The sequence below is a fragment of the Labrus bergylta genome, chromosome 5 (assembly GCF_963930695.1).
Source record: "Labrus bergylta chromosome 5, fLabBer1.1, whole genome shotgun sequence".
NCBI classification, from domain to species: domain Eukaryota; kingdom Metazoa; phylum Chordata; class Actinopteri; order Labriformes; family Labridae; genus Labrus; species Labrus bergylta.
The window spans coordinates 19,979,992-20,004,781 of record NC_089199.1 but is presented as its reverse complement, the minus strand read 5'-3'; the positions used below and the strand labels follow the sequence as shown (position 1 = coordinate 20,004,781).

Here is a 24,790-nt window from a genome sequence, read left to right as displayed (position 1 = left end):
CCTCCGTTGTTTCAGTTAAGATGATTGACATGTTTTTCTTACCGGAGTCGCTGGCTTTGGCTCCTCCACTGCTGCCTTTCACCCACGTGACCTGAGCCCGAGGGCCCAACTGGATCTTCTCGTCCATTTGAGGCTGCAGAGAGAAAAACACTTTTTTAGATCAGGTAGAAAAAACTAATTTTAATGTGCAACTCTGCCAGAAAACAATACACATTATCGAGTGTTGATGTTAATACTTCATACGTCACTTCATCCTGATGCCCTACACTTGATAAAAAGCCATGTTTTTGATTTTTTAAAGTTAGATTTGTTCCTTTTTGCCTTTCTTAGAGAGGAGAGATGAAGAGAGAAACGTTGGGAGGAGAGCATAGGGGATGACATGCAGCAAAGGGCTGAGGTCAGATTTGAGGCCACTAAAAAAGAAATCTGTCAAATGTGAGTTCTCAAGCACAGTAACTTTAATCCACTGGAGGGAGCTCTAAAAATAATTTTACATTTTTCTCTTTTACACAGCAGTACCTCATGCACCCAGCGGGGGGCCTGAGTACTATTGTACACAGAAACCACAATAATGTAGCACAGATGATGGCAGGGACAGAGAGTGTGTGTGTGAGAGTGTGCGCTTGTGTGTGAGAGTGTGAGTGTGTGTGTGTGTGTGTGTGTGTGTGTGTGTGTGTGTGTTTGTGTACACATTATGAGCCACAAGATTCCTCTAGCTGCTGCTGTGTAAACATTCATCTGCTGTGTTGAGGAACTTTCCATAATAAGAACAGGAGAGCCCCCGCCCCCCCCTGCCCAGTAAAGGAGTTTGAGACTGGTGTGAAAAACTCTCCAACCTTGTCATGACATGAGGAACAACCTACAACCAATTTGACTCAATAACCCAAAGACGTGAGGACACTGAGGAAACACTCAGAGTGTACCATGCAGTCTGCAACGACATCACAGACTCGTCACATTTTGGACAAGATTCATCACCAACAAGTTTTTACATAGTAATGAATTTTACTAATCCGATGGTGCATACAACATAATTGAAAATAAAACGCAGGTAAGCAAACTAAAGGTGAACTAAAGGTGTGGAAACTCCTCCGTCTGGTCCACACAGATATACAGCTCCAGATCAAATGAAGAGGTCACTGTGAAAAACATGTTTCTCTCTGGTTCTAATGTTTAGAGGTTTGTGTTTGACTAAACATTTTCAATGTTATTGTTTACAACATTTGTCACAATTTCCAAATGAAAACACAAAGCTGCTGAATATTTCAGGCCCTGAATGATACAATGAAAACAAGTTCATATTCATTTTTAAATAATGGTATACTAATGTTTAAACTTTGAGAGATAGTAGAACCAGTAAGAATCATAATTTGGCAGCGGACTCTTAATGTTTACATAGCTATGTTCTTGATTTTTGTCTTCGTAAACAACAACAGACACTTTTGTAAATGCTATTAACCCGTGTTGAATTACTGAATTTAACCAACAACATTAGAGCGGACCCTCTGCACCCCCTTTGGTCTGAGAATGAACTTTTTAACCTTCTGGCCGCATGTATAGAATGAACAGGATGAGGACTAAAGGAGGAGTCACATCCTTTGTACCTCGCAGTATTCAGCTGCTTCATAAGCTCTGATCATACTGTATGAACTCGGCACCCTGCACTATATTTGCTTCTGAATCCCTCGTTTAACCATGTGATGCTTTAATGATGGTCATTTGTTTGTTTTTTTAATGGCTTTGTTCTTATGTGCTCTCCTGTTTGTTTGTCTTGTGTTTTTAGGATCTCGGTGCAAGGCAAATTCCTTTAGGGGTGTATGAGAGGTATTAAGAATCCAATAAAGGATGGCAGCAATCACATCAGGGTGTCGGGTCAGGACACGATTTTGAATCAAAGGTGTGAGTGAGGAAGAAAGATGGAGAATCCAGTACGTTCAAGCCATTTATATAAAATTCAGGTGAACAGAGTACAACAAGGCATGAGTTTGAGGCCTTTGATTTTCTTGAAGTAATTGAACCTATATGTATGTGTGTGTGTGTGTGGTTCTATAATAAAATATATAAAGGAAAGACAATTAGGAATGTGACTTATACATAGAGCATTACAGAATACAGACGGCTGAAAACACTTCTGGGCATGTCTCTCTCATTGCCGTTACTTTGGATATGCACTGTGCATGCTGCCTTCAGGGGGCGCTCAGACAATGAGCGATACATTCAGGTGCACTCAGAAATAGGAGATGCAGAACAAAATACTAACCTGAACAGGCCTTTTTTACAACGGGCAATAAAGGTTTCCTTCATTGTAGATGGAAAACTATGGGACGGTGCTTTAGTGTGTACAAGCAAAACCAAACCACAAACAAGTGCAGGACCGACGCTCGCTTGTCTGATTGGGTTTTCTGAGTCCCCTCAATGGCTGACTCAGAAAAGATACAGTATACAGAGTATTAAGTATTAAGTGTGGTGTTAGCACGAGTAGAAAGAGGATTGTGTCGAGTCTCACCTTTGAGATCTTTGGGATCTTGGTGGGGTCGATGGTCCTGCTGTTCTTGGTCATGGGCACAGTGTTCCAGGTCTCTTCTCTCTGCACACGCTGCTCTCTTTGATCTCTCTGGTCTCTCTGGTCTCGGGGATCTATGACGCCAAAAAGACACACAAACACACATACAGGTAAATGCCTATTAAAGGTCAGTTAGATTCACATGTAAAAGTAGATTCATTCCCTTAAGTTAAATGACCGTGAGCGTGACATTTCTGACTGTTTCTACATCTCCAGATGAAATATAACAGGACAGCTGACAGACGGGAGGGAGTAGGGGGCTTCCCGTCTGCTGTTGGGCACAATGGCAGCATCTCTGCCGGCTGTAGTGACAGCAAGTCTGCCTGTACGCCCGCAGGCTTCCTGAGTCACTGTAGCTGTGTGGATGTGATTCTAAGCCTTAAAGAGGATTTAGACTGGGGGCCTGACCTGGCCGTCTCTTGCTGTCCTTGGAGAGCAGCTGCTGGTGCACTTTTCTCTGCTCCTCCTGCTCCTCGATCTTTGCCTCCTTGTGGATCTGCTCGATGGTTTTGGGGCCTTGGTCAGCTCTCCTCGACACCCAGTTGTGCTGAAGGAAGAACGAAAAAAACCGAGGGTTTTATTGAAGCAGAATTTTATGGGTTCATCTACAGGTAGTTTTCAAGAAGATGACTGTTTGTAGCTCTATGCTTTGTGCTGTTTAATGTAAATACACTTTTAAGTGTTCATCTCTGCACTGCTTAAGTAGCCTTCCTCATTTCAATTTTGACAAGACAGTTTGAACGTGTCTTCCCAGCATCAAGTAGGAGATAGTGACAGTGATTTCAACAGCTTGTGTTAGTGAACAATCAAATCAATGCAGATGTCTCTCTACTGGAGACGAGACGGTTATAACACACCTATCAGGTTTAGTGAAGTCCAAGAAAAGCTTAATGTTCCTCCAACTATACTTGTTTGTTTTTATGACCAGATAAGTACTGTCTTGAAATATTCCATCAGTAATCTTTACAAGAAATCCTGCTGAAGCTGAAATTCAGCCTCATTAGTCACCATCTTTAAGGCAGCTTTTCCTTGCCACTGTCACTTTGCTAAATGTTGCTTGGTGCTGTGCTCATGGTGGATTAATGTTGGGTCTTTGTAGATAATATAACAAAGAGTAAGGTTTACACCTGCATTTTTTTGTAGATTGATTAATTGATCAGCAGTGTAATTCTTCCTCCATCAGTCTTTCTTAAGAGTGGAAACAACTCAATAACAAGAGCAGTGGTAGTTTTACTCTGCAGAATATTCAAAAATCATTTACCAGAGGGTCAAAGATCAATGAAATCAAACTCTGGGAACATTTATCGGAAGCCAAAGTGAACATAGACTAGAGGGGGGCCTGACTTTCTTCAAACTCTCTTTAGCTGGGTAGATAAAAAAAAAACACAACTTCAGACTCACCAATCTTAGGTCAATAATGTCCTGTAACATGAAGCGTATCCGAGAAGACGTCTTCCTCTCCTTGACGATTTTTTCCATCTGATTGAAATACTGATCCATCCGAGGCTGAGGAAAGTGACAGACAGAGGAGGTTAATTTGAGACATGAAGGTCACGTTCTCCATTTCTCTCGTCATTAATCGTCCGGGCTTCGGGTTTCAGAGGTTTTTCACATTATTTCACTGACCGCTCAGTTTATTACTCGGAGCAGGAGCTTTCCCGACTGCCCTGGATTAAATAGAAACATTTCAGGAGACAGGAGAATAAAAATTGTAATAGCCCAATAAGAACAGAACCAATCCACAGTAATGGCCCGGCAATAAAGTGGCCATGTTCACATTAAAGCAGATATTACCACATTTAACCAGTTGAAAGTCATCTAAAGGATGATTTAAGAACACTTTCTACATAACATCTTGATGTTGGTACACATTGTAAACCATTGAAGAGCAGCCGGAGCAGGTTTGCATGATGAGTTCACAGCAATGTCCCTGCTGGTCAGAGGACTTTGCTTTTTGCAGGGAGACTGGTAAGGATAGTGAGGATCAAGCCACACATCACAGAACAGCAGAGTGAGAGAGAGAGAGAGAGAGAGAGAGAGAGAGAGAGAGAGAGAGAGAGAGAGAGAGAGAGAGAGAGAGAGAGAGAAGCCTGAGGATCAGTTCTGTCTCTCCACAAGCGTAGGAGGACGCTCGCTGTGTCCAGCTGTGAGTCACTGGTGTCTACAGGAGAGCCGGTGAGACAGAACACAGTGGGTTGTTCACTGTGGGGACACTTTAAACCAAACTGTGGCGATATTCCTGTTCCCTCTTAAAAAAACAAGCAGTTTCTTAACTGAATTAAGCTCATATGGTGTAGGAGAGAATCAGACCAGAACTTTGTCTTTTATGTCTAAAACTGTTTCTTCATCTTAGAAAAAGCTCAACAAAAACACAATGTTTTGAGCACAGCGAGGCGAGGATAACTTATTTGAATGACAGAAAGAAAGTCACCAGCAACCTTTTCCATCTAAGGACTGATTGTATTGATTTGTTAACAAGCAGAGATAGTAAATATTTACTTCCAGAGTCTAGAAATGTAAGGTTTTGCTGCTCTTTTGTCTCAATAAGAAAGTTTAACAGACAGTCCTTTGATTTTTGTTAGAGGGATGGAATAAGCAATAAGTAATTTGAAGAAATCCGTTCGGCTCTACTTTCCAGTTTGTTCACATTCTATGGCAAAAAAAAAAAACTGATTTAAAGGGAGAGTAATCAGCACATTAATGGAAAGGGTTGGATATCCAGAAGCAGTATTTTTTTGTATTTTTACTTGATTGGATTAGTACAGTAAGTACCATTGAGCTCGTGGACAAACAGCACTCCTATCGGTTATTATGTTAGCAGTCCCTCTTATGTAACGCAGGGCTTCACATAAACGCCAGCTGTTTGCCAAACAAGAGACTAGTCCTGTAATTACAGCTGGCTTCTTTTTTCATTAAGTTGTTTAGTCTATTCAAATAGCTTGGATTAACACATATTTGACCTTTATCTGATATTAGAACTTTTATCTTTCAAATCAATACACAAGCATTAGAAGAGTGCGTGTGTGTGTGTGTGTGTGTGTGTGTGTGTGTGTGTGTGTGTGTGGCGGCTCAGTACTGGATACATATGAGCAAAAAACTTGAAGGAAAGAAGACTGACTGCATTAAACTGCTCGGAGAGGGAAAAGCATCACTAAGGGCAGCTGCAGGAAACACCAGGGGCATGCAATGTGACGTCTTTTATTTGAATTTAGAAGTTTTCCAAATACGCTACGCAGATGTTTATGGTCTTACTGAATGTTGTTGATCTTTTTTCTCACGATATACTCAGAAGACCAACTAGGGGAAGTTAGCAATAGCTGTAAACTCTCACTTTCATGCTCTGTATTGGAGTTCATTCAACCACATTGTGTTCCTGAAGTCAATACTGAAAATCCATGGTGGTGAAAAGACAGGACAATAATCAACATTTCCTCCTCCCCCTCACCTTGGCTTTCTCAAAGTCGAGGTCCTTGCCGATGGTGGTGAGCAGCCTGCACAGACACTCCAGCGACTCCTGATCATGGTTCTTCAGCAGCTTCACAACACAGTCGTGCATGATGGCCTCCGTCAGCATCTTCAGTTTAAACAGCTCCCCGATGAATTTGATGTTGCCGATGGAACGCCGTCGCGCCTTGTCCTTGGCCTCTTCCAGCTCTTCTTGAAGCCGGTCCCGCTCCGGCGCCTGAGGGGAGACATTATTAAATCATTTCCCTGAAACGTATACACAGAATGTCTTTTCTAGAGCCGAGCGGGCTTTTTATTTTCTCCGCTTCGCTAAAAATGCTTTGATAGAGTATGAAATCTGATGTCACACTCGAGCAGTTCCTGGATCACATACCGATGCAGCAGAGTCCAGCTCTTTCTGCTTCCTCTCAAACACCACGTCGTCCACCTTGTCTTTCTCAAACTCCTTCTGGCAGCGGTTTAGCAGCAGCTTGCGAAAGTTCACTGTGGTGTTTGGCTTGTCCGTCATGGCCACTTTGAGCTGTTCAGGAACATCAAACAAGGCAGACACAGCTCAGAAAGAATGTCAAGAAGAGTTCAGTGATACAATGTTCAATGTGGGACACCGACTAAGGGTTCTAGCAGAAGAAGATTTTAAGGATTCTACACAACTCAAAAGAGAAACGTTAATTGTTTTTAGTCGACATGGTGTTGTTCTTCTTACCGTGGCGAGGCAGCGGCACATGTTTCCGTAGGCCACAGAGAAGCTAGGCTCGTCGATGGCCTTCTCAAACACCAGGTCGATGACTCCTTTGAGCCTCTCTTCTGTGTCGATGGTCAGATCCGTCACCTGCTTCATCAGCTGGTTGAACTTCTGAGGCGTCAGCTTGTTCAGGATGCTGCGAACCTTCTTGAAGAGATCCTGTAGGGGAGTGTGACAGAAACAGCAGTTAATCCCTGAGACCAGCGTTCAATCCTTTGTCTGTGATACATTTCTTTATCTTTGAAAATGTTAACATATCTCTTGTGTTCTTTATACTTTTGAAACAATATTACTTAGATCCTCGGATCACAACCTGGGATCTCAGACTGCCTGCTCTGAGGTTGTCAAAGATTTAGATTTGCACATATTAAATAAATTCCTGTTAAAACATTACTGGGAAATTTATTCAAAGATTTTTTGGTAAGTATGTAGACAAATTCTGATTCTATTAGTGAAATCTTTTACAATTTATGTACATTTCTGAAAGCAATGTATCCTTTGTTGTGTGTGCTCTTCAGGTGTGCTTTGGCAAGTACAGTTCATGCATGAGCACAAGCACGGGTGCACAACCTGTTACGGGGAATTCTGACAGTATCTGACTAACATGACTCAAAATAAGCCACAAAGTCAGTAAAGTAGCTGTCAAGTTCTCATGCATGTGTTGTATTACGTCGTTATGTACAAGAGGTCACCCTGCTCAGGCCCGGTTAGTCCTGGAGCAGTGTGAGTGCAGGCCAGCGGGGGAATGGGGGGGCGGCGCAATCGTGCTTAAGCACGGTACGGGACAAACTGGGCCTAGTATGAGTCCGCCCTTCGATACAACTTAATTAAAAGAAATATAAGCAAAATACTAATATGTAGCACATGTTGTAAATGTGGGGCCACACGATGTGGTAGTATCAGTTAATTATCAGCCATCACATTTAATTAAAGGTCGGGTATTATATCGATCAACCTTTGTATCATTAAAGATAACTGTTTTCAGTGACGCTATTATCAGTAGTTTTTCCAATGATTAATTTTCCTAATCATTGTAACAGTCTGACATTTGTTTTATTCTGTGGTAACTTTTATAATAAACAGATTGATACAAGTATTTTAATGAGTATTTTAATATCTGATTTCTACAGAATCAATCATATAATCAAAAGTCATTTACATTTCTAATAACTGAAAAGTCATCAATAAGAACAATGCGCTGAGAGCTGATGTCTGATGAATCTAAACGGTTCTCCTGTTGAGTCTCTTTTCATTCCCGTTTTTGTAATTTTGGACCTACCTGTGTTTTCTGTATCTCAGGATCCTCTGAAGGACCCTCCCTCTTCATTCCAGGTTTCCAGGCGTTCTCGGACTTTTTCAGCTGAATCTCGTCATTCACCGACACATTCATGATGATCTTCCTGGGTGGAGGCCGCCGTGCCCCGATGTTAATCAGCTGTGAGAGCAAAGAAATACACAGTACAGCGTGTCTATAAGCAAAGCTGAAACTATCTTAAACATGTTACAATGACATATTAGCTATTACAAGTGTTACGGCTGTTTGCTTCCCTCTGCTGTTTGTCCCTGCTGCTCTCAGGCGAAGCTACTGATCACCTAACGAGGTACACGTGGCATCAGAGCTGGCTTCAGGAGAAGAGAGGCTTTTGGAGTGGGGGCTGCTGTGCCTCTTTGTTGGGATTGTTGTGTTTGGTCATCTTAGTAATAGATCTCTTGATTTTGACTTTGTTAAGGCGTTTTAAGTGTTTTATTGGGTCAATGTGTGGTCTGTTGTTAGCCCTATAGGGCCGCCTTATTGATTGGGCGTAACACAGGAAAAATGTCTATCTGGGATTAAAAATAACATATAATGAATATAAAGAAACGCGACAGTATCACCTTATGACTTATAAAAAGAAGCCCCATAAGAGCTGAATCAGATCCCCGACTCAGTCTACAGTAACAGCTTGAAAAACTCGAGTCAGACTGTTCTTTTAATACTTAAAACCTGCAGTTTTTTTTAAAAGCAGCTTGCTCCATTTCTGGTTCCTAGGCAACCAGAGTATCACCTGCCTTTCAACAACTTACCTAAAATCTTGAGTAGTGCACTAATTTGCCTCGAGGCCTGCTGTCTGTTCAGATCTTTGTAAACTATGAATCTACAACCATCTCGAGTTTGTCTTCTGTAATCTATGTTTCCCCGCTTCAGTTACTATTTCAAGTCATCTCTCTATTCACCCAGCTGAACAGAGGGGGAAACAGTGATGATTTAGGGAGCTTTGTTTCTTTGAGTTGAGGTTTTTGCAAGTCTATGTTCACAGCATTTCCCTGACCTTGGAAGCTAGAGGCTTTCAGCAAACAGAGTTTGCTGAAAGCCTCTAGCTTCACATGTGGATGCTAAAGGGTATACCTTGCATGTTCCAGTTCTAGATCCCTGAAGTTGTGTTAAGTTGTCAGTATTTGACGCTTTGGGACAAGAGTGTTGAAATGGTGCGTGTGCACTTATGACTCACTGCAGCCCCTCGTCCTCCGGTTATCTGCCGGCCAAAATCTGCAAAGGCAGGTGTGAAATCGGGTCCTCTGGAGATCGCTCTGGAATCCACCACTCGAGACGGCAGCTTGTTTTGGTTCATCTGTGCGACACATAGCATAGACAATACATTATCACACACTCGCATATACACACACACACACACAAGCTGAAACTGAACAGCAGGGGGAGCAGTGATCCCCTAACAATAGTGCCAGTAGGGTAAAAGGAGTTGTTGTGTGTCAGTGGGTTTACATTTCTAACCCAGTGGTCCCTTAAAGGTGACCCACTGTAAACGACAGTCGTACTACATTGGCAGCTTTTGCTTCATGTTTTTTTTTTTTTTTTTACTGCTGGGGTAATAAATTCTGCTCAGTGGCTTGAGTTGGCCGTTCAGTTGGAGAAGTCAGAACCAGATGTGGATGAGAGTGGAGGACGAGTGAGAGGAACGCGGGATAGTTGTGGGGGAGGAGAGGAGAGGAGAGGAGAACAAATCCAGCTCTTTGTCTTTCAGATGTCCTTGACTTCCTCTCCGCTCTCTCCCAGTGAGATTTCACTTTCCCCTTTAGAGAAAACGTGCGCACGGGATTGTACATCAACTGTTCACCAGTCGGCTTGTTCTTTTTTGGAGAGGTGGGGGGAGGGGTATGTACTCTTTAACAGTGCCAAGTGTGACATAATAGCAATGTGATTTTAATCAAAACAGCGTTTCAGCGGGCCATATGCTCCACCCGAACGTATGTGTGGATCAGAGGAATGAAGCAAACTCAAACAGAATAAAGGGATGTTGAACCTCAGCCTGTTGCTTTGATGGAAAACTGTTTCATGAAGAGCTTTTCTTAAACCTATGCCTTTAACTAATGACATTATTTATTCATACAATCCATCATTTCAACTTCAGAAAATGATGACTCATTTCCGTCATACTTTCCTGCAGCCTGAGGGGACAAAATCAAATTCTTCATATTGTCCAGCTAATGCTGATTTCTGCGCTATGGCATTGGCTCTACTTCACTGTACTAATTTAAAACGGATACCAGAACTTTATCTACTTAGTTTTCCTGTGAAGATTAACCTGCTCACTGGTGCCTGGGTTTTAAATGAGCTCCAAAGAGTAGGCAGGACATTTACAAACCTTTTTTTCTAGACAAACATTTCCCTGAAGTGCTCGGAATCTCGTCCTATTCACGCAAACACAGTTAAAAGTGAGTCTGGTTTGACTGTATTAAGAATTGGAAATGAGACACAACAGTCTTATATCAGTAATATTTAATTAAGTGATTAAAGCAACAAGAACTGGAAATCTCTACATTTGAGGAACTGAACATTTTGCTTTTTGATTCATACTCGACTTAAACAAAAAGCTCGCCTGAGTTTGTAAATAGTTTCAGATTTATTTCTGCAGCATACGAGTCCAACTCAAAACCTTTAAATAAATGAGGCTTAGCTTGCCCTTGTAACTCAATGAAGGATTTTATCAACTTTATATTTTGTGTTTAATATGGTCTGGATGTCTAGTAAGCAGCTAGTAGCAGCTCGGCTCACAGGCTCCTTCCTGGGTTTCTGGGTTTTTTCTGTTTCTGATTTTCTTTCATGTGAAAGAAGTCTGGGAACCCATCAGTGATGGTCCGACCATGTTATAACTTCTGGGAGTGATGGACAACTTTGAGGGCTAACAGTGAAGCCAACAATTAGCGTCAAAGGATTTCCAGCCAAGACTTCCGTTTCTGTGTGTTGCTACTGTTTACAGTCTAACAACAACTTGAGAAGGGATAATGTAGTTGGTGTTAAGAAACAACATCTAAGTGCAGGTTAGTAGCTGCACTTGCATGCAGATGTCTGGTTGAAGACATTTATTAAAGCTAAATTGTTGATCAATGAATGCTAATGGTTTCCAGGATTAGGACAGATTGTGATACCTGAATCCAGTCCCTAAACAGGGATAAGTTTGGGAGTCAAGGAGACCACTGCAGAGAGTTCTGCTCCTGGTGAAAAACTTGTCAGTGATAAATACTAAGAAGCCTGAACATGACAATCTGAGGTCATAATAACAAGCGCGGCTTGTGTTAGCAGCAGCTCGGCTTGCAGCTCCTTCTTATTAGCAGCAGTTCAAAGTTTCTTTACTCTTAATTATAGAAATGGAAAAGATATTTTTTGTGGTAAACACATCAGATTGAGCAACTGTGAGATTATCAGTTAGTTAAATATTTTATCACATTTTGTCATGAAATTGCAAAAACTACACACACTCTTCATTGTTTGTCCTTTCTGGCTCGTAGGGGAGGCTGGTAGAGGAGCTCTAGAACTAATTTTGAGAACAAGTTTATTTGACAATACCTTTTTTATTGCTTTCTATAGCTGTTACAAACAAAAATGTGGTCTGATTATCTGAAAAACAGATTCACTGACCTTGTCCAGCACCACGTCACTGATGGGTGGGAGCCCCTCAGGCTTCTGTATGCAGGCGGGCATGAACTGGAAGCCCAACAAGAAGTCCCTGTTATACTGCCGCTTCCCAGCGGGGTCAGTCAGGTCTGGACCAGCACATGAAGGGGTTGTCCCCAGAAGGAAGGAAGAAAAATATACATTTAGAAAGAGCAAATATTCTTATACATATGAAACAAAGACTGAACTGGAAATAATTTAATCAAAGGTCACGCTAAGAGAACTCAAAACTGAGTTCAGAGAACGTTGAATGTCAACTTAAAAATCAGATTTTAACATATTTTTACATAAAAGTTTGCCTTCTGTATCTTTAAACATCTGTTCTCCTAACCTTCGATGTCCTGTGCAGCCCCTGTGGAGTTCTCCTTGTCTCCGGGTGTGGCTCCGCTGTCGCTGCTCTCCGTCTCTGACGTGTGGCCGGCTCCGTTCCTCATGGGCTCTATCTCGGCCTCGCCGTTCTCCTCCGGGGCGGCAGGCTTTCCGTCGGCCTCGGGGCTGCTGGCCGGAGCTGGGACGGGGCTGGAGGTGAACACTGATGATGGCAGAGGCACCGGGCTGCTGCTCAGAGGAGCGGTCTGCAGGGTCTGCTCTCCTGCAGGGAGGTCTACTGGCCTGGGCTCTTCCTGTAAGGAAACGAGATCGGATGTTAAATAATATGAAAATAATTGTCTGCGACCATAAAGAGTTCTTCTATTGTTTCCAAGCAAGTTAAATATAACTCGCTGGTTGATGTTGTGCAGCTTAACATGCTGTTTATCATATCTAAATCCAGCAGCATCACAATTTGTCTACATAATAAAGGGTCTATAATCAGTTGAGGCTGTGAGAAGGTAATCTGCAGACAGGTTGAAGTGGATGGACACAAAGAAAGGGTAAAAATGCAGGAGTGGAAAATGAGCAGTGGATGAATAAAAACAGAGCGATGGAAGTGGTGCTCGAGGGGAATAAGAGGAGGTGAAATACAGGCAGGGCCGAAGGGGTCAGGTACAAACAAGAGACGGAGGAATAGGAGCACTTAAGGTTCGTTGAAGCAGGTAGTAGGATTAATGACACACAGTGGACATACTGTTAAAGATCTAAAAGTATTTGTGGCTAGTGTTGGCAGAAAAGGTAAACTGTGAACCAAGACGTTAAGAGAACACACCACATGTTTACAAACCACTACAGTTATCAGTTTTAACAATCATGATGTATATATTTTCATTCTGTTTCACTTAAATATCCCCCCCCCCTTTTTTTCCCCCTTAAATGTATGTTTCATCAACCAAAAATAAAACCTCAAATTAGGACTTAGGGGCTTGATGGACCAGATAATGAAGAAAAAAATGTTCCCTTGTTTGGTTTCAAAGTGAAAGAATCTGATTTGTTGTTGTTTCTTCTATTGTTTGACACATTTATGAACAAAAACAATAAAAAAATCTACTTTCCTCCTACTAAAAAAAAGATACTAATACAGCAAGAAATGAAGAAGTAAAGATATACTTATCTTTTGTCATCTGTAGTGGAGTTAATTATCTCTAATTATTGTTGTGAGATGCATGCTTCTAAGTAAAATAACATTTCTGTGTCACTCAGAGTTTCATTTTAGGCTGAACAGCTGCTACTCTCTCTCTCTCTCAATAAGTCAATCAATCATTATTTGTCACTGCATCCACTCTGTGATGTGAAAACCCTTGAAAGGCAAAAAGCCCAACGTGAAGCAGTAAAACAGAAAGAAAGGCGAGCAGGACGGAGCTGATTTTACGTACAGTGGGCTGGGTGAGCAATGAAGATGATGGATGATTCTTTACTGTGGTACTCGGACGATAACAACACCCCAAAGTCATTTATGTCCGCTTCCCCCAACCGCACATGTGGAAACATTTTTCACTTGAACTATTGCCCACATTGCGCTTTTCCTTCCTTCTCTCTCTATCTCTCTCTATCCACCCTTTCATTCTTTCTAGGCATTTTAAAAAGTCTTGTTTTTCCTCCTTAGATACCAACCATTTAATCAACAGGTGAAAAATTTACACACAATTATTATTAAGTCACTAAATCTCAATGGATATCTGTGAAAAGATGATGAAGGCTAAATAAATGTGTGTAAGAACTGAAGCTACTTTAAGGTCATTTAAAGTCACCATATGTAAAAAGGAGCTTGAGTTCTCACTACATCTGGTTCAGTGTGGTTTCTTAGACGGCCTCGGGTCTTACCTCCTCCTCCTCCTTTTGAGATGCTTCTCCAGCAGAGATCCCTTCATTTGGTTTCCTCCAGGTCTTTGGTATAGCAGAAGCAGTCTGATTTACTGCAGGGGCATAAATCATTCAGTTAGCATGGGAAAAAAAACACCAACCACAATTTATTTATAAATATTGTGTGTGAAACTAAAGGATGGAAACATTTTTATAAAAAAAAAAAAAAAGAAAGTCACTTAAGTCTGGGGACAAAAAAATCAAGATGATTTAAGGCTGTTAGAGGTAACAAGAAAATTATATTAATGCTTGGAAGTTGACCGACTCTACCAACTGAACCACAGCCAGTCTTAATCAAAGGTTGATTTCTGAAGTTGATTTATTAAAAGAATGCAGCTGGAATTTGCAACAGACTGTTACAGTCAGAAACAAAAAGCCACAGGTGTGACCGTGAAATAATAAGATTTAGGCATGTGTGGGATAAAAATGACTTCATCATTTGATTTGATTCATGAAACGTTTGTGATAAAGAGTGTTTTATCCTCTTCTCTCCCATCTCTGGTGTGTGGCACCCTTCCCCTGTCTCTCTCTAGCTTCACGTCTAATACTGTGGTAATAGGCACATTTAAAATATGGTCACAAATTAGACGACACTTTGGGTGGCTCTCCCTCCCTAAAGCGACGCCCATCTGTAATAATCACCTTTTTATACCAGCTAGGATTGACCCACGATTTGCATTTTTGGAGAGGAATGGCCTGCGCTGTCTGGGTGACTTATACGCTAATGATGTTTTTGTCAGTTTCGACCAATTACGTTCTGCATTCCTTTTAAATGGCTCAGACTTTTTTCGATATTTTCAGCTCCGTGATTTTGCTAGGACCCACTCACTGGCATTTCCTCATGTTCCAAACCCCAGTGGCATTGATTTGGCACTCAAGGCAAGAATCTTGCCCAAAGGTCAGGTTTCCTTCCTTTATGACCTCCTGTTCACAACTGACGAGTCCACGATAAAAAAGATCAAGGCTGATTGGGAAAGCGAATTACAAACCAACCTTTCTGAGGATTTCTGGGAAAAGGCGCTTGGGGCTGTTAATTCTTCTTCTAGCTGCGCTAGGCTGTCTCTTAACCAGTTTAAAGTGCTCCACAGACTTCATTACAGCAAATATAAACTCTCCAGAATATTTCCGGATACAATTGATGAAACTTTTTTATTGGCCAATAACTTAATTATTGGCAGTCCTTCTTTAAGTCCATCTCCGACATTTTAGGTATAAACATCAATCCATCCCCACTTATAGCTATTTTCGGTAGATCTCCTGACGATCTTGCCACCTTGACCACTCAGGACAATGTTATTGCTTTTGCCTCTTTAATCGCCCGCAGGAAAATCCTTCTCTTATGGAAATCTTCACAACCTCCCTCCTTCAAAGCATGGCTGCACGATGTCTTATTTCTCCTTAAGTTGGAGAAAATTAAATTCTCTCTTAGAGGGTGCTCTGATAGGTTTACACTCACTGGAGACCTCTGCTTCAATATTTTGAGAAACTCTCACCTGACGCGGTATTGTAGTAGTACACCTTCGCCTGCTGATACTGATGCTGTGCCTGTCCAGCTGCCCCCCCCCCCCCTCAGCCGTTTAGGTGGTGGCCTGGATGTGAGCAGCTGTTGTCTTCCCTTTTATTGATCAAGTTGAGCAGTGTGCGTGAGTGATTTTGTCTCTTTTACAGGTTATACTGTTTTTCCTATTTACCTATGTGGTATGCTCATAACGACTTTCATTCCTGTCAATGTTGTTTGTTCATTTATTTCTTCTTTTTTTTTTATGTTTGTCTCGTCAATTTTCATTATTATTATTTATTTGTTTTTATATTTTATTTGTTTTCTCTGTGAAGTTTTCCAATCTTGCACTTTTACTCTTGTCTTTAAAGTAAGAGGTCTATTTGTTGGTCTGGGAGGGTTGTTTACAGGGCGAAGGGATACTGGGTTTTTGAATGTTTCTGAGGAAAAAGAAAAATGTTGACTGTATCCCAATTGCACTGTATGTTTTGAACTTGCTTTAATAAAAATATGTTGATAAAAAAAAAAAAAAAAAATTGTTTTATTTTCACTTTCCATATTGTAAAAGACAGTTTATCAGTTTTATTCTGAGAATGACTGACGGCTCCTTTTTAACGCACCGGAGGCTTACTCTTCTTCTAGTCCGTTTCTGACTTGTGTCTGCCCCTCCTCTCTTATGAGTTACATTACAAATGTTTAAGTGCAGCTATGCCATCATGTGTGCAGAGTGATTTAGCTTCCTGATATGCAGCACTGTTTCCTACAGAATGGCTTCCTTTGATATTCCATTATCACATCAGGTGATCTGCAACGAGGAGGCTTATTGATGACGATGTGTATCGTAACAATCATCCTAAACTAGGAGTGCAGGACTGCGTTGGCAGAAAGCAGCTGCAGAACATGAATGTAATAAAGGCGTTAGAAGCTTCAGCTTGTGATTCTACTCTTATTTTTTGCTGCGTCTCTCGATAACAAGCCTCCCCAATAAAAAAAGTGTTTGCAATTCTTTACCCTCGTAAAACCCCAAGTGAATAATGACTTAGCATTGTAAGTCATTCATAATACTCTTGGACTAATAAAGTCTTTCATTTCAGGCTGGACTATCACCAAAAACAGATCATTCTTAAGAGTCATTACAGTTTTGTTGCAGGTTTAAACATTGTTGTGTGTGTGTGTGTGTGTGTGTGGGGGGGGGGGGGCAAAGGACCTGTGAGGATTATTAATTATTTGGGCTACAGCTGTCAAAGTGTTAACAGATACTGTACCTGTAGTGGGACTCCTCCTGGTGAGTGCTTGTTGTTGGGACTCTGTTTTGTTGTCAGTAATGCCTCCAAGTGCCTCAGTTCCCACTCTGGGGACGAGGTCTTTAGTGTCTAAGGACTTGCTCGGCTCGTCAGCCTCTGTCGTGGCCTGCACTAGAGGCGGAAGGCCAGGGGGGAGCATGACAGGCAGAGCAGGGGCAGGGCTTGAGGTCAGGGTGACTGGCACCACAGACACAGGTGCCATAGGAGCGAGCACAGCAGCAATGGGCACCTCTGGCCTCACTTCAGAGGGCAAAGTTTCAGAGGAGGAGGGATCTCTGTAGGCCGGAGCAGAGACCGGAGGCTGGAGTGAAGATGGGGACAGAGGAGAAGGCTCATGGACTGGAGGGTCCAGCTCTGTCACAGAATCTGCAAGGCCGTTCAAAGCCTTGGGAGCTGGAGCAGGCGAGGCGGCTAGAGTCCGTGGGGCTTCTGAAAGAGGCTTGTCTGTGTTGGGAGTCTGAGGTGACACCAAAGAGGGTTTGCGCTCCACCAGCGAGGGGGAGGGAGAAGAGGCTGATGAAGTGGACTCCCTTGCTGAGGGACGTTCACTCTTATTGGCCACTGAAACAGGGAGAGCGACGGGGGCGGCCATCACGGCTGTGAAGGGAAGCTCTGGTTCCACAGTAGACGAGGGCTCAGGTACAGCAGCGCTGGCCTCGAGTCTCTCCATAGGAGCTTCAGGCTGCACGAGCACAGGTGAGGAAGACTTCTGGACCACTGGCTCCAGTTTTGGCGTTTCATCTAGAAGAGTTCAGATGTATTCATTTAAAATTTATTTGTATTATGAAGCATGTAAACTGTTGCCACACGCTGCAGCACAAAGGGCTAATTGGCAATGCCTGTCTAAAATTTGGCTTTTAAACGGCATAAAATACACAAGAGACAGTAAAACACAAACAATAATAGCATTTACAAGGAACATCCTATAATTAAATTTAAGATGATTAAACAAGAGGCACCACATGAATTATGAAATCATGACAGAGCCCTTTGGAAAAAAAAAAAAAGACTTTAAGTTTTTAAATGATCCCACACAGATCCTCCTTGTTCTAAAACAGTAGATGCTGTGTAAGGCCTCAGGTTGACAATGACTTAATATTTTCAATATTTAGTGTATCAGTGTGAACATTAGGCATTGGGTCATAAAACTTGTAAAGTAGAAATTGTTCTCAAACTTTTGCTTTGTATCAGTTTAACGTTCCAGCTAATTACTGGAAAAGCAGATTGCCCTGCTGACACCACACTCACTGATTTGTGAGAGAAATGAAAGTGAAAGCATTCACATGAGCTGCCTGACAGTAGGCCATGACAAAGCAAATAAAATAGTCCAATAGTGTGTATTGTTTCAGGATTTGAGGGCGTTCCATTTAGAAGTATTTTAGAGGACCAGAGGATGTAGGAGCAGACCTGGCCCTGGTTTGGTGTCTGAGGCCCGAGTCGTCAGCGGCTGCTGTGGCTGCTGGGGCTGCGGTGGTTGTGGTAGCTGCGGAGGCTCCAACGTGTAGCCTCCAGGATTGGCCGGCTGTGGTTGAGGAGGCTGCTGCTGTTGCTGCTGCTGCTGCTGCTGTTGCTGCTGCTGCTGCTGCTCTGGAGTCTGGCTCCTGTTCAGCTGCTGCGATTTGAGGTAGAAAATGTGAGGATAATGAGGGTGCGGCCATAAAAACTAGCAACACAGAAAACCAGAGAGACAGGCACAGAGAGATGTAGGCAAGCACACACAAAAACAAATAAACAAAAGCAGGAATAAGCAGAAAACAAGAAGTCCAATGAGGTATGTTAAGATTAAAGGGATCAGCAATGTGGACGAAACAGAGAATGAAGATAGATTGAGGGAGGGATGGGAAGGAGGAGGGGAAGGGCTCAGAGCGATGCAGAGCAAAGGAGAAAGATCCAGAGAAATAAAATCATAAAGGGGCACAGAAAGACAGAAGAGGAGAGACACTGTTAACATTTACAGAAGGAAATAGGGAGGAAGACTTCACACTGTCCTTCTTCAGAATGCAGGAAAACCCTTTTCTTTGGGCTCCGCTGATTAAACAAAGATCCAATTGTCTTATTGAAACGGTTTTCATCTTAACTGCCATGACAACGCTGCTGTTTTCTTTAATGCCAGGACTTACAACCTGTGTAGCCTGCAAACAATGTGTGAGTGTCACTTCAACTTCAGGGCAGCATTCGAGCAACACTGAAGTGAATATCTGTACCTGTTCTGTCTTGTCTGGAAATTTCACATTTTCAAGCAACAATTACAAACCTCCACTCCGGCTCACTGTCTCACTTGCAAATATTTATTTATTGGCAATGTTTCGGGAATAGACCTTCAAGCCAAACCTCATCAGACCTGATGCTGAAACATAACCAATCAATGTCATTTTGCAGGTTAAGACAGTGCGCAGGAGACAACTGTTAATGGACTCACTCCTCTCCTACACACCTGTCATGTGGAATAGACGTGCTTAGTATTCTTTTTAATTGTCAAGCAACAAAAGAGCAGGTTACTTTCTTTTGCATTTAACAATCTTCCATCAAAACTTCAATTATTGATTATAAGTTTATTTATAAATGTACAGTGAACCTGACAGCGAGGTCGGCAACTTTTATCACAAAATAATAAAATCAAAGACCCAGGATATAACAAGAAAATGAAGAGAAAAATAATACAATTTAAAACAAACAATATGATAAAAAATAAAGAAACCCTTAAAGGTTAGTAATCCATGAAGGGGACAAAACTTAAAGCCCAGAAAGCTAATTATTAAAATAAAAAATTATCCAGTGCATTTTATTTTTGCCCATCAAAGCAAGCATGTGCATATTTAAAATAAAATGTTTTAATTGCAATATTTTGCACGCAGGGTCAAGGTTACACATAAAGGGGTTGCAGACGGCCGCATGGACACAGTATATGTGAGCGCTCCTCTGTTGTTTGAGATGTGAGAGTTTAAAACCACATCTGATACACCTGCGGTCTAGACAGGAGTCTGAGCCACAATATGTACCGGTACTTGTTTACATATGCAATGCACTAGAACAAAAACAAATGTTTTTAAGCACTGAATCGACAGATTAAAGAGTTGAGAGGATTCTGTAGAAGGAGCAGGAGAATACAGATGATTTGTGATTTACTGTAAAAAGACGGAGGGTGAATAGAAACAGCAGTAGAAAGGAAGCAGGTGTAACAAAAGAAACAGCTGTTAACTAAATAAGCTGTGTAGAAATACTACACTTTAAGTCACTGTAAGGGAGACTGAAGAACTTGTAAGTGGTTTCATAGGAGTGGAAACACTAAACCCCCTTTTCCAACCTCCTACAACAAACCACGATTGACTTTTGATTTTAAAAGTTTATTTTAGTCCTGAGCGATAAACCTCAGGCATGTTTCAGGTTGAAAGGCGTCATCAATTGCTTTATGAGCGGGCAAGATGGCTGAATGAATTACCAAAGAGAGGCATCGTCCTGCAGGAGGGATTACAGCCCAAGCCCCTACAGAGCAACATGAGACGCCTTTCCTCTTCTGCAGTCTAATCAGCTGCTCTTAATGCTACACCGGCTCCACTGTAACTACTGCAGGTGAGTGTGTCAGAGAGCGGTACCTGTGGGGGTGTGGGGGTAGAGGAGGGCCGGCCGATGGGAGGCGTTGAATTCCTGCTCCCTGAACCTCCCGCCATGATCTCCTCTGTGATGTCCCGACCGCCCTGATTGGGGTCACGGATACGGATCTGGGAGGACAATGACACAAAAAAACAGACCTCACTAAAGCAGCAGAGTCTCGGAGCAGCAGACCAAATGTTTTACATGTTTATAACCAGGGTCTTTATACTTCTTTATTAAGATGATCTTATCTGATACATAGAAAGAGAACAGCAGCAGCAGCAGACTCCATCAAAGTGTCAGTACACACAGACTCATAACGCTTGGAGGTGCATTTTTTAATCTTAGTTATTCTAGTGCAGTATGCTTGTTCACATAATTTGCATCTTTATCTCATAAGATTCTTTTTCTCTTGTTAATGCTGTTAAAATAGAGGGTTAGGGGGGCGGCTGTGGGTCAGTGGTAGAGTGGTAGAACCGGAAGGTCGAGGGTTCGATCCCCCTCTCCTGCAGCTACATGTCCAATGTGTGCTTGGGCAAAACACTTAACCCCAAGTTGCTCCCACTGCTTTGTTAGCGGTGTGTAAATGTGTATGAATTGATGAAGTTACTTCTGATGATCACTTTTCATAGAAACCTCTGCCATCAGTGTGTGAATGAGTAAGAATGACCTGTGGTGCTTTGAGTAGTCAGAAGACTAGAAAAGAACGATACAAGCTCAAATCCATTTACCATTAACCAAAGTAGAAAACATTACACTGATTTATAACACTCACTAAGACTCACTCATTAAGAAGAAGCAAAATCAGATTTCGACCGAACAGTATAACTGAATTAAATGTTTGAGCCAAGGGATGAAAACGAGTAATAACACTTCAGTATCATCAAGTATTTCACAGAGAGAAAAAGTGTTCTGCTCACTGATCATAAAGTACAATACCTGCGGATAAATACACATGCTTTGCACCAGTGTGTCTTTTATTTATCAAGCAATGGCAACATGTCACATGGTTGTTTTCCAATTATGGAATTTATCCAAAAATTTAAATGTACAAGGCTTGAAATTGTTATAGTGAAGTAATAATGAGGCGACTAGTATTATAATCACATTAGTTAGTTAAAGAATGAGCAGGATAAAAAAGCGTTATAAGCCTGATCATTTCTTTGTCAGAAGTCTGGAGGTTTAACGTCAGTACTATCCTTCTTTTTCTGTTTCCTGCAGGGCTTTGTGAAGGAAACTGACTCGCTACACACATACAACTTCTTACACTTCTTCAATCTGACACTAAATCCTTAAAATAATTCCACAAACACCAACAACATTTTAACAAATGGCTTAAAAAGGTAAAATGGATTTGGTTTATCTCACCATCAGGAGTAATTTGAATACCAAACTGGTCACACTCCAGCCGTAGATTTGACTTTTTTTTACTCTGTGATATCGTCGAAAAGGGAAAAGCGGCTACTTAATGAACTTTGAGGGGGGGAATGTTTTGACAGCTGCTGTTTCAAAGGTCAAAGCTGAACTTTGTAAAGATCAACTTTCAAGACAGTGTGGATGAGAGGTGCTGAGAAAAAACTGGAAACGTGTACGTTTCTGTTGACAAGAGATAATCATGAGATCTGAGGGGCTTTGCTGGGAGACTGTTTTGAAAAGAAAGAGTTTTTAAAGTAAACTATTGTTCTACGATCTTTCTTAATCCTAAATAAAGATTCAGAATTCTTAACCCCCTAAATGAAAGGTTCAGAGAATCAGAAACAATCACACAGCTGTACTTAAAACTATTGAGTGTCAGATGCTGCAAAAAAAGGAACTCCTAAGATACTCACTGGTTTTTTCTCTCGCTTGGCTGGTGGAGGTTGCTGTGGTGTAGGCACTATGATGGGGGGTGAGGGGGGGTACACAGCCTGTCCTGGATAGTAGGGGGGACCAGCTGTGGGGACGGGAGCGGGGACAGAGGGTGAGACAGGCGGGTGGTACCTGAGGGGATCTGAGTGAGAAGAGAAACATAGATTACTTCAACAGTCACATAAAGGCGATGCGTGATTTCAGGTAACATGGTACAGAATGTGAGAGCACGTTCATGGTATGTTTTGATTTAAGTACTCACGATACGGGGAAGGGTACTCCCCCGGCCCAGGACCAGGATAGAAGGTGCCGGACCCTGGAGGCTGGACTGAATACTGCTGAGGAGGTCCCACGTAGGGCGTACTGTGTCGATACTGAAAGAAAAGAGGACACTTAACACGTTTTTAATTTGTAACCAAATCAAACCTGTAGAAATGTCATTTTTTTAAAACAGCACACTTTATAATGGAGGGTGTTTTGTGTTTCTCTTGTGAGCGTTCTGATTTTTTTCTTGAGAGGTTCTGGATAAGCCCTCTATCAAATTCTGTCTAGACCAAAGATATTCACTATCAAACCAGCAGCAGCTGCAAAAACACTCTACAAAGAGTAGTTTGCTTTGCAGTTATTCAGCACAACAACAACATAATCGCACAACAATTTGCAGAAACTAATGTGAAATCCTCTTCTCTGTTTTGTTTAATTACAGACAAACAACAGTGCTAAACGATGAATGATAACCTTAACTGGTATTTGTGCACATTTTGACATCAGTTATGATGTAATTTTGCAGTGTTAAGCAGTTCAGACATTTAAAAAGAACATATCTGAATGCTCAATCTCAAATCAACCTGATGGTTTTGTTTGCTTGTGTAGTTCATAAAGAGGCATCAATTTTAATTTCTTTGCGTTTTATACCCAGCTAAAAACTAAAGAAATACTCCACCGAATATTGATTTCTACCTAAATTAAAACATCATCCCTTCAGATGTTTGAAAATGAATTTGAACTTGTTTTTGTTGTTTTTCATTCATTTTTGCAGTCTGACAAATACTGATTTTTTTTGTTTTCTGCACCAGCTGTCATTTTCTGCATATGAACTGCTTTAATGATGATGTCTTATTTGGACGTTGGGATAAATGTTGTATTCAAAAACTTTTTTATTTTATTCAAACACAAACCTATAATTAGTAGAACCAGAGATACGCATATTGTTGTACTCTCCCTTCATTTTTCCAGAGCTGTATGTTATGTCATAATGCTGCCAAAAGCTGCAGTCTGGGCTTTTTGTTAGAAAAAGAATAAATTATCTCAGTTGTGCAGATTTTATTTAAAATCTATTTTTTACAGGGTGATGCAAAGAAATGAGTTCCCTCAGCAGTCGGAGTCAGAAAATCCATTTAAGTAGAGTCAATATCTGCTCTGACAATGATGCATTTTGTAGAACTACACGAGGTCTAAACTTAAACAAATCAATAACCCAGTTTAGAGTGTCGCTGTTACCTGTGGGATGTAGTACTGTGCAGCCTGTGGGGAAGGGAAAGGCATGGGTGCCATGGTCATCATGATTGGTTGGTTGGTTGGGTACACGGCCGCCGTGGGGTTCTGCGAGCCGGGCCGTAAAGAGGGTGTGTTTGTGGGGATGGTGGGCCTCGCGGCCTGCATCTGAGTTCTCTGGAAAAACTGAAAGCAACAAAAAAAAAAAAATGAGAGAAACAGAGCAACTCATTTCAGCATGCTGCCACACTTTATCTAGAACACAAACAAGCGCTGTTTCTCAGATGTCTTCACCATTTGGCCTGCACATTTCTCACAGTGAGACAGGCCTGCTTTTTATCAGCAGCTTGGAAAGAAATCTCCCATCATTGCTGCAGGCCATAAGATTAAAAGGACTCGGAGAAATGAAGGGCAGAATTAGTTTCAGGCTGACATGCACATTTTTATAATTCTGCTCTATAATCAACACATAATTTCCTCTTTGAGTCGCTTTAATAAATACTTCTGAAGTTTTGTATTTTTTGTAATCGGTAAACAACATTATGAATCAGATGAATGACATGAACAAAATAGGGAGCACCACTCTCTGTTTAGACATGTTAAATATTTCCTCCTGTAATCATCTAATCAACTAAACAGACAACTCAAAAGTAGAATTAAAGATTTCACACCGAGATCAAAGAAAGCCCGAGCACACAGCAGTAAACGGGGCATCACAGCGTGACATCTGTCTTCAATCATTCAGACGTTCACAATACACCATGTGTTCATCATTAACACCTTCCCAGGGTTCCCTTTGTGAAGGTTTTCAGGGAGGCAAATGAAAACAGATAGTTGAAGGGATGTAATCATTTCCAATGAGTTTGAAAAAACGTCTCACTGACTGAATGGAGCCTGGCTGCACACTGTGTGTGTGTGTGTGTGTGTGTGTGTGTGTGTGTGTTGTCGTCAGGGGATCTTTGTGGTATCTTGACCTGAATTTTTCTAAACACCATGGCAACTCATAGTTTAGAGGGAAGAAGAGGGTATGCTTCTTTTAAAAAAAAATGTCAGGGAAAGCTGATTTCTCTTGAATTTATTATTCTTTGGCTGGTTTTTG

At 41.6% G+C, this 24,790-nt stretch overlaps 1 protein-coding gene across 16 annotated transcripts in view; it reads right to left on the bottom strand.

Moving 5' to 3' along the window:
- The window catches only part of eif4g3a (eukaryotic translation initiation factor 4 gamma, 3a), a 57,047-nt gene that overhangs the window by 6,736 nt on the left and 25,521 nt on the right, over nt 1–24,790 (bottom strand). For 5 of the 16 annotated variants that reach the window (XM_020643400.3, XM_020643393.3, XM_020643398.3 and 2 more), the window contains 18 exons: nt 23,698–23,877; nt 22,460–22,589; nt 22,179–22,339; nt 20,352–20,486; nt 18,166–18,421; nt 16,720–17,499; nt 13,918–14,009; nt 12,053–12,344; nt 11,686–11,810; nt 9,260–9,379; nt 8,050–8,205; nt 6,732–6,929; nt 6,402–6,548; nt 6,009–6,245; nt 3,965–4,069; nt 2,972–3,110; nt 2,507–2,637; nt 43–133 (listed from right to left, as the gene is read on the bottom strand). In XM_020643400.3, coding sequence (XP_020499056.2) covers nt 43–133; nt 2,507–2,637; nt 2,972–3,110; nt 3,965–4,069; nt 6,009–6,245; nt 6,402–6,548; nt 6,732–6,929; nt 8,050–8,205; nt 9,260–9,379; nt 11,686–11,810; nt 12,053–12,344; nt 13,918–14,009; nt 16,720–17,499; nt 18,166–18,421; nt 20,352–20,486; nt 22,179–22,339; nt 22,460–22,589; nt 23,698–23,877 — 3,475 coding nt within the window. The remainder of the gene's footprint in view (nt 1–42; nt 134–2,506; nt 2,638–2,971; nt 3,111–3,964; nt 4,070–6,008; nt 6,246–6,401; nt 6,549–6,731; nt 6,930–8,049; nt 8,206–9,259; nt 9,380–11,685; nt 11,811–12,052; nt 12,345–13,917; nt 14,010–16,719; nt 17,500–18,165; nt 18,422–20,351; nt 20,487–22,178; nt 22,340–22,459; nt 22,590–23,697; nt 23,878–24,790) is intronic. The other 11 variants (XM_020643397.3, XM_065955086.1, XM_020643403.3 and 8 more) reach the window with 5 other exon arrangements.